Source organism: Ascaphus truei, chromosome 1 (genome assembly GCF_040206685.1).
Source record: "Ascaphus truei isolate aAscTru1 chromosome 1, aAscTru1.hap1, whole genome shotgun sequence".
Lineage (NCBI taxonomy): Eukaryota > Metazoa > Chordata > Amphibia > Anura > Ascaphidae > Ascaphus > Ascaphus truei.
In genome coordinates, this window is record NC_134483.1 from 373,153,010 (window position 1) to 373,167,838 (window position 14,829).

Genomic DNA, 14,829 nt, shown 5'->3' on the forward strand with positions numbered 1-14,829 from the left:
GTGAAACGTCACAGGCAGCTGGCATTCTATGGCCCAATCGGCCGCGAGGGCCCCAAACCCGAGCGTTCCGTGTCCCCGCGCGGTGACGTGGGGTGACGTAGGTTTACTAAGTTTGCCTAAAACCCAGTGTGTGTGCGCGTGGGGGTCCCGGTGCTGGGGCTGCAGAAGAGAAGGGGGCAGCAGCAGCCGCCGCCCTCCTGTGCACACCCACCCGCCCTATAGGGCCTGCCCCTATACAGAAAGCCGTGGGTACATAGGGGTGCACAGCACATCCTTTCAGGCAAGCGCTGATTTCTTGTCGGTGTGGGCTAACACCATGGCTGCTAACGAGGACCAGGAGGTGAGTGACCAGCCTGTCTTATCTGCTCAGATCCGCAGCCCCACTTAGCAACACGTATTGTGCATTGCAATGAAATGACAGTCATTACCACACGTGAAACCATCACCAGCATTTTACTTCCTTCTGCACTGACGAGGGGGATACACAGGAGCAACACCTCTAACTTTTTAAGGGCTACATGACCTGCCATAGGCTGCGCTTATAGTGAAGCTGACGTCACGCTGCGTCGCTGGAAAAATCAATTTGAAGTGACTTCCAGCGATTTCGACCAAGCCGTCCTGTCGTCCTGTCGCTCCTACTATAAGTGCACGCCACGGCTTCAATACATTTGTTTTGAAGCAACATCGCTGGCTGGCACTATAAGCGCAGCCTTAAGATAACATTTGTATCTCTTTTTATTTCTTTATTTATTTATTTATTCAAACTGGCATCAAATCCTGACTATCGTCAATTTCAGAGAAAGGTTGTTTCTAATGTATTTGGATTTTTTTTTTTTTTGCAGAACATCATAACTGCCTAAGGCTGAGTCCATAGAAGGACAGTCAGCGCTGAGCCGTGCGGACGCTCCGCGATGAGCCCCGTCATCCTCAATGAGGATGTCTTGAGAGCGGCCTCCCGCGAGCGTCCGCAGGCGTGCTGAGGCGCTGGGATTGTCAGCCGACAGCAGAACCTGTTTCTGAGCGCGCTGTCGGTTGAAAACCTCCAATCAGAGCGAAGCAGCGTCACGGCGCCGTGACGTTGACGTCGGTGCTTCGCGGGCTATTGGCCCAGTGATGTCAGTGCCCCGCCTCCCGATCGCGCACGCTGGCTTGTCTGCTAGTTCATGCAATCGCTCCTGTGCGCAGACGAGCCTCAGCGTCAGTGCGGCGGTGCACGGCTCCCCCCTCTATGGACACAGCCTAAATCAAAGCAATGCGGGGATCGCTGCACCATTGCCATGTGGCTCCTTCGTCAACTTGTTAGAACGAAACTCTTGTGAATGCATTGTGTATTTCATGGAATTTGATGTACTTGGCGTTCATTTTTGATACCTACATTTAAAAACAATGTTTTAACGTAAATGTTATCGATGACCACCTATTTCTTATTTACATTGCTTTATTAAAAGTGTAGGCATGGTGTTGTCACATTTTTGCTTATTCAGTATATTGTGAAGTCGCAATAGACTTTTTATATTTATTTCACAATAGATTTGACCCAGGTTGCAGAAGCCTGTGTGGATCATAAAACCTATCTGTACTGCCATTCACATCCCATGCAGGAATGACCTAGTTGTCATCAGAGTGGTGTGATATTTAACACCCCTGTCCCATTTTGCTAAATATATTGTGGAATTGAAATAATGTGAAAAATCGGGCTGCTATGTATCTAAAGTTTTTAAACTTGTCTTGGTAACGTTTGTATACACTGACCGACCCGTAGTGTAGATTGAAATTTCCTGTCATTAACATTTTCTTGTCATCTGCACTGTTTTTCTAAATCATGTGACATCAATATGGGAATGTATAAATGTAATAACCTTATCACTACAGCAGGAAAAACAAGCATTGCCCATCACACCCAAAGTTACGCAGAAGCAATGTAAAATGCCCTGACTTTGAAACATTTATTTTTTAGATCCAGATATATTCCATAAAACATGTCGGGGTTTTTTTGTTTGTTTTTTTTTGTTTGTTTTCTGTCTGGGACTAAACCAAGGAAGAAATGTAGTTACGATTGGTCTGAATTATAACATTGTTATGGAAAGATCACAAGATAATGTTTTGACAACATTTCTCCAAAAAAAAAATGGTTGAAGGATTTCACAATAAAGTACTGTATGTGATGGCAGATTGTGCTGGTGTAGGTGGGACCTGGGTTATTAGGCTCGGTTTTTAAGGTGTTGCCACAGATCAGTTTCATTTGTTGGTGCCGTGGGTGGCTATAATATTTCCTGGTTGTCTGTATGGCAGCACACTATGTAACTATTCTATTTGTTACCAGAAAATATGTTGATTTATCTTATTTTTATGTAGCACTTTTAACCATTGCTTAACAAAACTGTTAATTTTACACATGAGCTCACAGGACAAGCAGGATTTTACCTCTGGATGGAAAGTATTGTATAGGTCCTTCATACTGCAGCTGAACCTGCTATGTGTTTAATAACTTGGTCAGGTATATTGATGTCCCGCACACAGCAATGCATTGTAGGCCCACTTGTTACCCAAGCGAAATTAAACCGTTTTAATGTATACAAACACGTTGGTGGGCTTGAGTAAAAAAAAGACCTTGCAGTATATGTCATAGGAGACCTTGACCGATGGAATCCTAATGGAGTGGTTTTCTACATTCTTTCTTGATTACTCAGACAATTTTCAAAATGGTGTAGCTTGAAAATTTTGTGTGTGTATTCAGTTGGGCTGTTTGGGAATAGGACACTAGGATTGGGGAATAGGACAACATAATTCTCATTGTGATGTCATCCCATAGTTTGGTTCTGTTGTCATTGAGCAATGAATGAGATTATGAAACATTGGCATATTCTCACAGTAGTAGAGATGTGAATTTTTCGCCGACTCAAATATTCGCGGCTGAATTGCCAATCGGACACATGAGTATTCATGCATGGCGGCCCCTGCAAAGGTGTGAATTTCTGCGTTAGAGGGGCCATGTGTGTGGAAATTCATGATAATGGAGTCAGATAAAACGACTTGAATATTCGTTTTAACATCCGCTGATCAAATGTTATGACATTCGAAAAAACAGAGTGATGCAAATACAGCAGCAGGTTTAGGTACATTCACCTGAATATTCGACCGCAAATCGAATTTTGTCAAAGAATTTGCAGATCGACCTTTGACACCGTAGCCCCAAGTAGGACACTAGGGCCTCATCTTAAGGCTAAGGACCCACTGCGGTCGGCGGCCACGGGCCACCAGCCCCTTTCCTCCAGTCTGGAGGTCCCCGCTGGCTCCTTCCGACGTGGCTGACTGTGTGCTGTGACGCGTCAGCCAGCGATGCTACAAGCTTCTGGTGACCAGAAGCGCTGACGTGTCACGTGGTGCAGCAGTCAGCCAATGAGGAGGGGAGGGGAGGGAAGCAGCTACGGGGAGGGAGGTGGCTACCCTCTCCCCGTGTTTGCTGAGGGGGTGATTCGGCACAGATCTGCTCACTGTCTCTCCCCGAGGGGGGGGGCTGTGACATCCACACAGCCTGGAGAGGGACATTACCCCCTGTCTTGGCCACGCCCCCCACGCTGAAAAAAAGTCAGCTGCAGATCGCAGTGCAGTGACTTGCACGCACCGCCGGGAAGCAGAGCGGCCGTGCGGGTGCGTGCAGCAGGGCCTCGGCCTCACATTACTTAATTTGAAGAGGGGTAATCCTAATTCCTGCTTTTTTTTTTTCAGATGGAACTGGAAGCTCTGCGGTCCATTTATGAAGGTGATGAATGCTTTAAAGAACTGGGACCTTCTGGTTTCCAATACCGGGTAAGGGTTTGTTGTTTGCTATTTAGTTTACATGCATGGTCTCAAACATATTAGAAGCTACAAAGAGTTTGTGAGAAGCAAACTGATTCATAAATGTCATTATGGTGATCGGTTTACATTGAGAATAAGTCTTTCTTAAAGTCGAGCTTTTCTGGGTAAAAATGCAGCCATGAAAGAGACTACATATGGCATTAATGGTTCGATCTCCTTTTATAACACCCATACTAGGTAAAGGAGCAGAACGTGTTTGGTGTTTTTTGTTCTTTTTAATACTGTATGTGGGAAGCAGGGTGTCTCCGGAGCTGAACTGCATTCCTTTCAGCCCCGGGGATCTCCTGCTCGCCGAGATGCTTAGCTCCTGTAGTGGGTGCCGGGAGCCGCGCCACCGGTTTAAAAGTTCTGGTCATGCAGGCCAATAGAAAGCAGCAAGGGATGACATCACAGCTTCCTATTGGCCCGCAGGATACGGGATCTTAGAGCCACCTTTATGTTGGGCACACACACACACAGTCCAACCGAAGCTGCTACAGGCACCCCCTACAGAAGTAAGGCTGCGGTCCCAGTAATGTCTGTGACACGCGCGCCCGGCGGGGGGGGCGGCGCGTGTCACAGCGCTAACCGCGATCTGCGGTCTGTGAGGAGAGGAGAATCTTGCGACGGGAGGGGGCATGGTCAGGGATTTGCGAGGGCGTGGCCATTACGTCACGCGGCTGGTTCGCCCTCATTGGGTGAACCGCCGGTGGGGGCGTGGCCACGCCTCCATCGCCAGGAGTAAACTCCATTTTATTGAGTTGTGAAAAACCCTGCCGCACGGCGCGGCTGCACCTTCTGCGTGACGGTGCGAAGTGGGCCCAGCCCCATTGAGGGGCGGTGCTTACACGCACATTGCTTGCCGCGCCGTGCGCACAGGCTGTACTTGGACCGCAGCCTAAGTGTATTGGGAAGCAAAGGAGGGGGGGAGGGAAGGTCCTGGAGCTGAAATTAATGTGGTTCCGCTCCACAGACCCCCTGCTTCAAACCTATTAAAAAAAATACAGAATTGCTGCTTTAACCTTCTGAAATTGTGAGGAAATAAATAAGCATTTTATACAAATAATGTGATGTTACAGCAGGGGGCTGAAATGTTGGTCATGTGTCTTACAATCTGTTGTGTTTCTCTCACCGCCACTTCCTCCCAGAGAGAGACTGCTTGGAAACATTGTGAATGTTGCTGATTTTGCCAAATGTATTGTTGATTATGCAAAGTACCCAAACTAAACAGGACTGTAAGTTTTGGCGGGAACTTCTGCACACTTGAGAAATCTTTTAAAGTTTTGTCCACTGAATTTAGACACATTCTCAGGACACACACACCGCTTTGTTAAACCTAGTTGATTTTGTTTAATGAGACATGAGTTTTAAATCGATTTGTAGTTTTTAAGATGGAGATGAATTTTTATTTTTATGCTAAACAAATGCATTGAAGTTTGTTTGGTTTTTATCCTTTTTTGAAAGACTGTCGATTTCTCAAATCTCCCCCCCCCCCCCCCTTTTTTTTGTTTTTTTCTTTTGTGTAGTGATTCATGATGCCAACCTTAGTCAAGCAGATAAACAAAAGTAGCTCATCGGCTTTAATTTAGCCGATCTGAAGGAGGACACATTCATATTTTTTTTAATAGGATACCAATAATTTAAATTAATTGTTACTTTAAGGTTTATTGAATCTTTCTAGGGAAGTCAACTGCACTAAGTTGATTGTTTTGAGAGGGTCTCCTATATGAGACTGCCCTTTTGGTAAAAACAATTATTAGATTTTTTTTTTGTTTTGTTTTTTTAAGAAACATACAATTAAATGCAGAACCGCTTCTTAAAATAAAAAGGATAAGCATAGACAGAAAATCCTACACAATCCCAAATGCCATAGATTATCCCTGAGAGGACACTGGTTGAAGAATATGAGAAATCACACGTTCGGTCCAAACGCACCGCTGTTGAAATCTAATTTTTGCCCAGACTTATATATTCTTTCTTTCTGTGTAAAACACATAAACCCCATCCCCTGTCGTAAATTATCTGTGAGATTGACTGTTTTACAACAGAGAAAAAGAAAACTCTTAATTTACCCTTCAAATCCCCCCCCCCCCCCCCCTCTGATGTGCAAGCTCGCAACAGAAACCTGGAAAAAGGCTTCACATGTTACAACCACAACAAATGTTATAATAAAACACCAACCACATTAACCCCTGACGTACCAGATAGATTCAAATACATAATACCTCATGACATTATCATGACACCTTGGTAAAGAAAATAAGCAAATGATTAGATAAGTGGCTAAGTAGGCAGCACTATAATTGATCACATAAGCTGCACCTCTCAGCAAATATCCTGCCTCCAGGAGGCACCAACAGTAGGAAGCGGTCTGTTGGTAATCGGGTAGGATCACTTCCTCATATCCTTTGTTCTGCAATTCCTATGGCGTTCTAGTACTGCGGATCCGGACCGTGCCTGATTTTTATTTCCAATCAGTGGAGTCATCTAGGTCAGTTATTTATTTTTATTCTTTCCTAAGGGGTTAATGGTGCCCTCTGCCATTTATACCTGCTGAGTTCTATTGCCAAAATCTCCTGCTCGGAAGCCTTGCAATTCACTTACACGCAGTGCTCCAAACACTGGTGTGAACAGTGGATGGACACTTTGTCCTGTGCCGAGATCCTGCACACACAGACTGATGCGTGCTTCTGTCCTTTTACACACTGCTGATATTGTTGGCCTGTGCTGTTGTTTTTGTATGTTCCTCAGCCTACTTGCCCACTTATTTAAAATGAGCCTGGTTGGCTGCGCTGATGTGAAAACGCCATGTTGTGCCGTGTCTGTGCAGCTTGGGTAATACCTGGTGAGAATTGGCTGATCTGGACGGGGGTCTCATGCCTAAATGAGCAAAGGCTATATTTTTGGCACGATAAAATGTGACATTTTCAAGCAGGTTAAAGTTACATGGGAAAAAAAGTGATGGTAAGGCCACTGGTAAGAGAGGGTGGGGGGGGGAAGCATTACAGTGGGGGAGAAGTGGTACATCAGGAAGGCAAGGGCTTACCTTGGACATCATCATGCTGTGCCGTAGCAAGACCAATTTATTCACTACTAAAATTAGTCTATTACTTAACAGGTACCAATTCCACTCTCACTAAATAAAATAAAAATGTAAATAAAAAAAAATAATAATGATGTTTGTTATGGATACAGAAGATACCAAGCAATGATTAATTACATCATGTTACTTGTAAATATGCCTAAAAGGTAATTCTAGCTCTGCAATTTCACTATTTAGATGGAAAAATAATTTGATTAATTTAAACCAATAACTGCTCCTTGTTTTTTTTTTGTAGAATCTATAAGGAAATATTTTTTTTATTTTATTTTGCCATCCATATACATAGGGCTTTCCTTGTATAATGAGGTGTTTTTGTATTATTATTTTTTTCTAAAATGTTTACACAAATCCATGACACTTTAATCTCACTCTATCCATTGCTACCAGATGTGCAGGTTCCTGTGGGTATAGAGGAAATTTCAATTATATCCAGTTTGTTTAAATATTAGCGGAGACGTACTTGCCTAGGAAGATATCTGTTCTACAATAGCATAAAAACCTGGTTTTAGAGAGATCAATTTAGAGTTTGCAATTCTGTTTTTTCTTGTTCTTCCAGCCTAAAGTATAGATCTTTCAATGTTGTGTTTTTTTTTTTTTTTTTTTTTTTTTTTTTAATAGGTTGGTGATAATGGAGACCCGAAAGCCTTCCTTATTGAAATATCCTGGCCAGAAACCTATCCAGAAACTGCTCCAAACATATCTATGAATGCATTCTTTAATAATCAGATGTAAGTGTTTTATTATTATTTTAACGTGGATCTTTCACCTTGTCTGAAAACTGCCATGTTAACTTACTGTAATCCTATCGAACAGTTCCCCCGCTGTCAAACAAAGCATTGTAGTTAAGTTACGGGAGCAAGTGGAAGCCAATCTTGGTACAGCAATGACATACACGTTGTTTGAGTATGCCAAGGACAGTAAAGAAGAGTTCATGGAAAACCACCTGCCGTTCAATAACATGTTGGTAAGTATTCAGCTTTTTCCTTTGGTGCATTTCAAAAGATTGCGGCAACCAGCTGCTTTTTGTAATCTTCACAAACAGACAAAAAAAACTTTTGAATGGTTGTCCTCTTAATTAAAAATTACTTTTATACAAATATATAATAAACTTATGCTCCTTCACAATAGGTGCTGCATCTTTAAGTGAAAACATCTAGCAAACATTTTTCTTGGATCAAATGACTCTCTGTTTCAATGTTTTCCTTCTCCCTAATGTACTTCCCTACAGTTCAGAACACGTCCTCCTAAAACAAGAAGGAACCGGCACTCCAGATGTGTTCATACAAAAAAAGAGAGATTTTAATTCACACAGATCAATGTTTCGGTCAAACACACTGACCTTTGTCAGATGACACAGGTCAGTGTGTTTGACCGAAACATTGATCTGTGTGGATTATACCTCGTTTTGTTTGTATGAACACCTCTGCAGTGCGGTTCCTTCTTGTGTTAGGAGGATGTGTCCTGTAGTACAGGTCTCTCCAGCGGGGGATGATCGCTGTGCACCTAAGGCAGTTGCATAAATCCAGTGAGTGCACCTATTTCATTCTTCTCCCCTACAGTTCAACATAATTTGTATGGTTGCTCTATCTGCGTTATTAAACACTTAAGCATAAAAGGAGATGGTGCGCACAAACATCTGCGCTATCTGTGGAAATAACTTGGTGCAGTAAGTACTTCAAGAGATAGAGATATATCTCTCGATATCTGCATCTCACACACACTTATTCACTCATTTTGCAATGGGTTGATTTTATGTATTAATTTATAGCATCTGTTTGCCAACAGAATGCAACTTTAGTCAACTTGCTTCATTTGAAAGACTTTCGATTTAAGAAATGACCTTGTGTAGTGGGAGGATTTCGGAAAGATTACATTGTTTTCTGACTTTTAGGAATTGCATAAGCAAGACCAGTTCTCATCCAATGGATGTTAATGCTACTGAACAAAAGCCAATTCGGGTGTTTTAGGGGTACTTTACAGGAACAAATCTTCCCTAAGTCTCCTGGTCAGAAAGCGTATCGCACAGCAGATGCTAATGCCAATTATTGACTATGGAGACATAGTATATGGCTCGGCACCTCAAACCCACCTTAGCAAACTTGACACCCTCTACAATTCAATTTGTCGTTTTGTTCTCCAATGCAACTACAACACACATCACTGCGAAATGCTCAAAGAACTAGATTGGTCATCACTAGAGTCTAGGCGCTAAGTTCACCTTTCCTGTCTTGCCTTTAAATTCTTCATGGGCAAACTACCCAGCTACCTGAACAAGCTCCTCACCCCTACCACTTGCAGCACTTATCACCTGAGATCAGACTCCAAAAGACTGTTCATGGTCCCAAGGCTCAACAAAGTATCCGGCCGTTCCTCCTTCTCTTACCGTGCACCCCAAAACTGGAACAACCTACCAGAGACTCTCACATCCACCACCAGTTTAAGTTCTTTCAAATCTAAGGCTGTCTCACATTTTAATCTGGTCTGTAACTGTTTAATACGCCCATAATATATATTTTCTTTAACTGTGCACGCAATGTCTTGTATATAATGTATACCCTGTTCATTTATGTAACTGTACTTGTAACCATGTATTATTTGTTTTACTCTGTGCCCAGGACATACTTGAAAACGAGAGGTAACTCTCAATGTATTACTTCCTGGTAAAATATTTTATAAATAAATAAATACACCCCGGGATTGCTGCTGGTCTCTGCCACGAGACGGAAGCCATTAACTTAACTTCTGCTTCTCCCTCATACGCTCTCTTGTTGTAGTGCCCTTGTTTTGCCTAGGCTCATTCCCTGTCCCTTTTCTATGATAAGGGTGAGACTAATATAGAAGTCAATGGGTACTATTAAACCTCCCAAAACACTCCACGGGGAGAGATACCGCAGATACTTGGGATATAACGCAATTTTAAATATGCAGAGTATATTTCCCAGGTATCTCTCCACGTTTTTATATCTACAAAATTAGTGTCTCTCTGCGTCCTGTATCTCAAAGGTTTTTTTTTGTTTTTTTTGTGCGTGTGTGAGTTTAGGGCATGTTTTGCATAGTTAGCCGCAATCTCATGCGAAAGTTTTGCACATATTGAGCTTCTGTTTGTAAGAGGAGATCACGTTTAAGTGTGGAGCTCTCCTGATTTGATATGTCATCCTTAATGTGATGGGAGTGGATAGCATTGTCCTCTTCAGCCCTGGAGGAAGGTACGCTCATTTAGACCACAGCAAAACGTGTATAAAATGCGCTCCCCCTAAATGGTCAGAAACCAGAAGTTTGGGACCGTTGCATACATTTTCTTAATCCCTCTGTTCTCATTTTGAAGCGAGTTTTATGGACTTGGTCGCCCTTTTGTCTGATGCCATTTTATTCCCATCTTCTCTGTTTCAGACATTAGGAAACGATGGCAGCTTAGATCCAGCAAATTTAACCTCTGGTAAGAAAAGAGACAAAAAGGAGCAGCTGTCAAAATCACAAAAGAGAAAACTAGCGGACAAAACAGGTGGGTAAATAATGCAGGAAAAAGGAAAGTTTTTTGCTTCAGTAAGAGCGGCACAATTGAGCTAAGCACAGTGGCCTGTTTAATAGGTTGAAACAGAAATCCTTCCAAAAAGTCTTAACCTGATCATTTTATGTTGCACATTTTTTTTCCCTTTTCGAAATCTTTTTTTTTTTTTTTGCCAAGGTTTCATCAGCTGTTGTCATGGCAACTGCTGTTGGTGTGGGTGGCCTGTGTGGGTGTGTTTGGCCTTGCAAATGTGAGGGGAGGGAAATATTCAACAATCAAATCTAAAAAAGCTATGATTGGTTAAAAACAGCAGCAAACGTTGCCGTAGAAAAAGAGACCTTTTATATTGTTTTGATGATTATAGTGGATTGCTCCTGTAAATGTAGCTGATTCGACATCTTTATATATGTAACCCTGTTTCTCCCCCCTCCCAATCTCATGTCGGGTACCCTAGGAGAAATGTTGTACTGGTTACTTGAGTGCATGTGGTGCAAACCTGCTGGCAACAGGGGGCCCTTAGTCTCCCGCGATGATATCAGGACTGGCTTTCGAGGTATGGCTGAGTCATACTCACTCTTGGTACAGCGCCTCCATCTCCAACAGATCCCCAGCGTAGTAGGGAGGAATCTCTGAAGGAGAACCTCTTTGTGCAACTCCTCCCTGAATGACTCCCGGCTCGGGCGAGAAGGGTTCTTTAGCAAAGATATACTTTATTTCCTCCTTCAATGACAGACTGCCCATCATGCAGCCCGGTCACTTAGCCGCTCATCACTTTGTTGTCACCGGAAGGAAGTCCCTGAACACCACTCCTAGTCAGGGCCCTAGAAGCTGTCCTTGCTCTTCTCTTACTCCCTGTGGAGTAAAAGGAATAGTCTCCCTCGCCGCTCCCAGAGGGAGGGCCACGAAGCCTGCCAGAGCCCTGGCAGCTTGCTGGGACTGACTATCCTCTCTCAGGGTGGAGAGGAACTACTAAATTCAGGATATGCTATGCAATAAGTAACTCCAATAGGCACCACCCCTGTGTCACTGTAATTGGTCACAGAGCCTGATGACACTATCTTCACTGCTTTACTGCACAGCATAGATGTGTGGGGAAAAATCCATGATTACACCTGGCAAACCTGTCCTTACCTGGGATTATTGCACAGGAGAAAACTATAGCCCCAAAACTACCCAGGGCTGGATATGTATATGTATATATTCACTCTTTGTTGTATGCATTTTGGTGAAGAGACTTTGTCGGTCTTCAATTGTCTTGGTAAATTACGAGGGGGGTGGGGGTTGTTGGCAAGTAATCATGGTGTCATAAATAAAGGTAAGTAACTGATGTGAATGAAATCGGAAAATACAGAAAGTTACCCTTTTTACTCTGATTTTGAAGTCAAACAGATTTTTGTTTTAAAAACATAATGACCTTTGTGAGTGATCATTTTAACAAAGAGGCAATTCTTTTTATATGGGCGAGAAAAGAAAATCTCCCCAACACTGAGCTCTGTTCTGAGAAATGGTGCGTTTGCCACAATAGATGAGTCTATATCAAAAACCACAGAAAAGCCTTATAACTTCTTCAGCTTTACAGCATCCTGTCCTGCCTCTTAAACTCTGCTGTTTTTGTGTTTTATAGTCCTTGCAACAAATCTTATCCACAATCTTTCCACAAAACACAGTGACACCTACTCCCAAATATTCAAAACAAACACTGTTTTCCAATATTGCTAAAATACTCCAAGCTGTGTTTCTTGCGTATCCTAAATCTATAAGCCTGTCTGCTTGTCTCTGTTCTGCTGTCAGGATTAGAAGAAATAGGTTTGCAGAATCTTTTTTTTTTTTTTTTTCCCCACCAAGCACGGTATTATTTAAAGAATTAATGTGCATATTTTTAAATCCCCCAGATCATAAAGGCGAGCTCCCTCGTGGATGGAACTGGGTTGATGTTATTAAGGTAATGCTTCAAAACCTGAGAGATGTCCTTCCAGGAAGTGAAAAGGTTAGGTAACTTCTCCCAGTGAATGATTTTAATTCTGTCCCCTCTTCTGTTTTTGTATTATGTATGCAATCACTGTGGCTCTGTGGAATTTGGTGCATATCCAGCATGTAAGTATAGAAATATGCTTTCTTTATTTCCCTGACCCTGGACATTTTATTAAAGCTTTTCTGACCACACAATACTATTTAAACAAGCGGACTTGAAAGTTATGTTTTTATTGATCTCCATACCAGTGATGGGCAGGGACTAAAATGATGATCATTGATGATAATCTGCATGAAACATGACTGATGAGGGGCAGATTGTGGATGGGCATTTATAAGGGAACACTTCCATGTGTTTTTCTTTGCAGAGTTGCTAAAATGGCTAGTACGTAGGCTTCATTACATATGCTGTGGAGATGCCTGTAAGTGTTTGGAGTTGATCTCCATTCCATGGTACGAAAATATTTTCCAGACATTGGACACTATTTCATAGTATATTGAACGAGGACCTTGGTTGTAGAATACCTTATCCTCTGTTGGTAATACATTTCGCTCTGAACAGTAGGATTGCAAGATGACTGTAATGAAGAGTAAGCTAGAAAGCATAGAAACCTAGAATTTTGCAGCAGATCAGAACCACTTGACCCATTGTGTCTGCTCATTCTCCTATCTGCTGTAAAACCTCAGACCCCATTTGATCCTTGGTTGAAACGCATAGGAACTCTCATTAAATAGGACAGTTCAACTTGAACTGGACCTTTTTTTTATTTTTAGCAGGAATAAGAAATCTTATTGTAAGCAGTAATCTGTGCACTTCGCCATCATTTAAAATAAATAAACAAAACAGATAATTACGGTTCTGTTAATAAAATGGACGGTTGCTTTTAAAATATAAAGAATTGCGTTAATGAGAAATATCCATGGCATTGGTAACCCATTATTGCGTTCTTCATTGCAATGCAAACGCATACAGGAATTATTTAGTGAAATATATAATAAACTGCATTTATTTCCTTTGTATTACAGCTCGCGAAAACGGGCTCCAAAGAGGATGAATAATAAAGAAAATGAAATCTTTTAATACATTACACCATGATGTCAATTCTTCTTTCAAACTTTTTTTTTTTTTTTCTTTTACTGCAGTAATTTATTAAAGAGGTCAAATTACATTTTATAAAAGAAACGGCACTTTTTGTAGATTTCCTATTTAATAAACCGTGTGTTACTGGTGGGGGGGGTGGGGGTCTGCTGGTATTCAATATTTTGCAGTCAAAATTATTGCCTTTGAGACTATGAATAACAGCGGATAAAACAAAAATATATCTTACTTTGTGATGCTTTGGGGGGAAAAATGTCTAAAGCAGAAAACACATGGTGGAATTCATTCGATCTTTTCATTCTGAAATGACGGGGACAAGTTGCACGGTTGGAATTGCTGACTGATAGTTGAGGCTTCTGAAAATTTGTGGGCCTCGTCTGCAAGTGTAAAGATAACCGTGGCATCCACCCGAGCCTCTGCCTGCGCTAAGAAATTCACACGTGCGAATTAACGCCAAGACTTTCATCTTGCACGCTCGGACGATGTAAAATCTGGTTTGTACATAAACGCCACGCTTGTTAAGAAAAAAAAACACAATCTGGTTTCGTTTGTGTGTGCAAATTATTCTCCCGCTGAGCATGCAGCTCTAAATACAAGTTACAATGTGTTTAATCTATATTGGCTTCTGCAAACTCATTTAAAGAAAATAAAAGTATTTTTGAAGGTATGATATATGGCTTAACAATAACTACATATAGAATACTTGTCAATCTACAATAGAACATTTTAAGTGGGTAACCAGAGGTCCACTTGGTACATCTATGGGATTAAGCTGTGACTTTAAGAGTACTCTATTCTATTACAACTACTTTATATTTATTGTGTCCCACAAACAAATAGAAGGCCAAACGGCTTCCAACTTTTTTCACGAAGGGCCTTATTTTATGAGATTCCTGATAGACTTCAGTCTTTTTAGCTGCTTGAAAGGCTGCCTCGGTGTATATAGAATGATTCCATAACAGTTACTTGTTCACATGCAGGATACTGCATGAGCTCATAAAGCAAGAGAAGCATTATTAGGAAGTGGCCAATACTGTATGTATTCTCCTGGTCCCTTTTCCACGCCTTGTTCTCTCTTGATTTGTTTTGCACTTGTTTACCGCCTCTGCTGTTCATTTCTTTTATAGCACATAGACCTATACAAAGAGATGCGCTTTCATAAGACACTTTCCTGATATTGGAAGACACCTTACGACCCCCTCAAGTGAAATGGTCTAAGTGTTTTCTGGTGTCAGAAGTTGTTTTTGTAGAATAGCCCTGATTTATTAAATATGACCAATGATCCATACTCTATTCCTGTCTGCTACT

At 41.8% G+C, this 14,829-nt stretch overlaps 2 protein-coding genes across 4 annotated transcripts in view; one reads left to right on the forward strand and one right to left on the reverse strand.

The window, feature by feature from the left end:
• TRAPPC11 (trafficking protein particle complex subunit 11) overlaps window positions 1-504 on the reverse strand; it is a 53,811-nt gene extending 53,307 nt beyond the window's left edge. Inside the window, exon 1 of the mRNA XM_075610590.1 lies at window positions 429-504. The gene's annotated coding sequence lies outside the window, so the exon portion shown is untranslated. The remainder of the gene's footprint in view (window positions 1-428) is intronic.
• On the forward strand, window positions 36-14,188 carry RWDD4 (RWD domain containing 4). 3 transcript variants are annotated; one of them, XR_012803433.1, is made up of 7 exons: window positions 36-340; window positions 3,730-3,810; window positions 7,562-7,671; window positions 7,757-7,907; window positions 10,334-10,445; window positions 12,344-12,545; window positions 13,449-14,188. XR_012803433.1 is itself a non-coding variant. In XM_075610617.1 (7 exons), exons 1-6 carry the CDS (start codon window positions 317-319, stop codon window positions 12,445-12,447), a joined length of 582 nt encoding a protein of 193 aa, XP_075466732.1. In that variant the 5' UTR covers window positions 36-316; the 3' UTR covers window positions 12,448-12,456; window positions 13,449-14,188. The 3 variants fall into 3 exon arrangements, 2 of the variants coding, with proteins under 2 accessions (XP_075466732.1, XP_075466719.1); XM_075610617.1 differs by having other exon boundaries at window positions 12,344-12,456; XM_075610604.1 differs by having other exon boundaries at window positions 12,344-12,438.
• Window positions 14,189-14,829: the final 641 nt, after the last annotated feature.

What these genes read in the sequence shown, in the direction of transcription:
- RWDD4 (XM_075610604.1), top strand. Translation starts at nt 317, where the DNA reads ATGGCTGCTAACGAGGACCAGGAG. An exon ending in CTGCTAACGAGGACCAGGAG is followed by an intron (nt 341 to 3,729) that starts GTGAGTGACCAG and finishes TTTTTTTTTCAG; the next exon opens with ATGGAACTGGAAGCTCTGCG. An exon ending in TGCCGTTCAATAACATGTTG is followed by an intron (nt 7,908 to 10,333) that starts GTAAGTATTCAG and finishes TCTCTGTTTCAG; the next exon opens with ACATTAGGAAACGATGGCAG.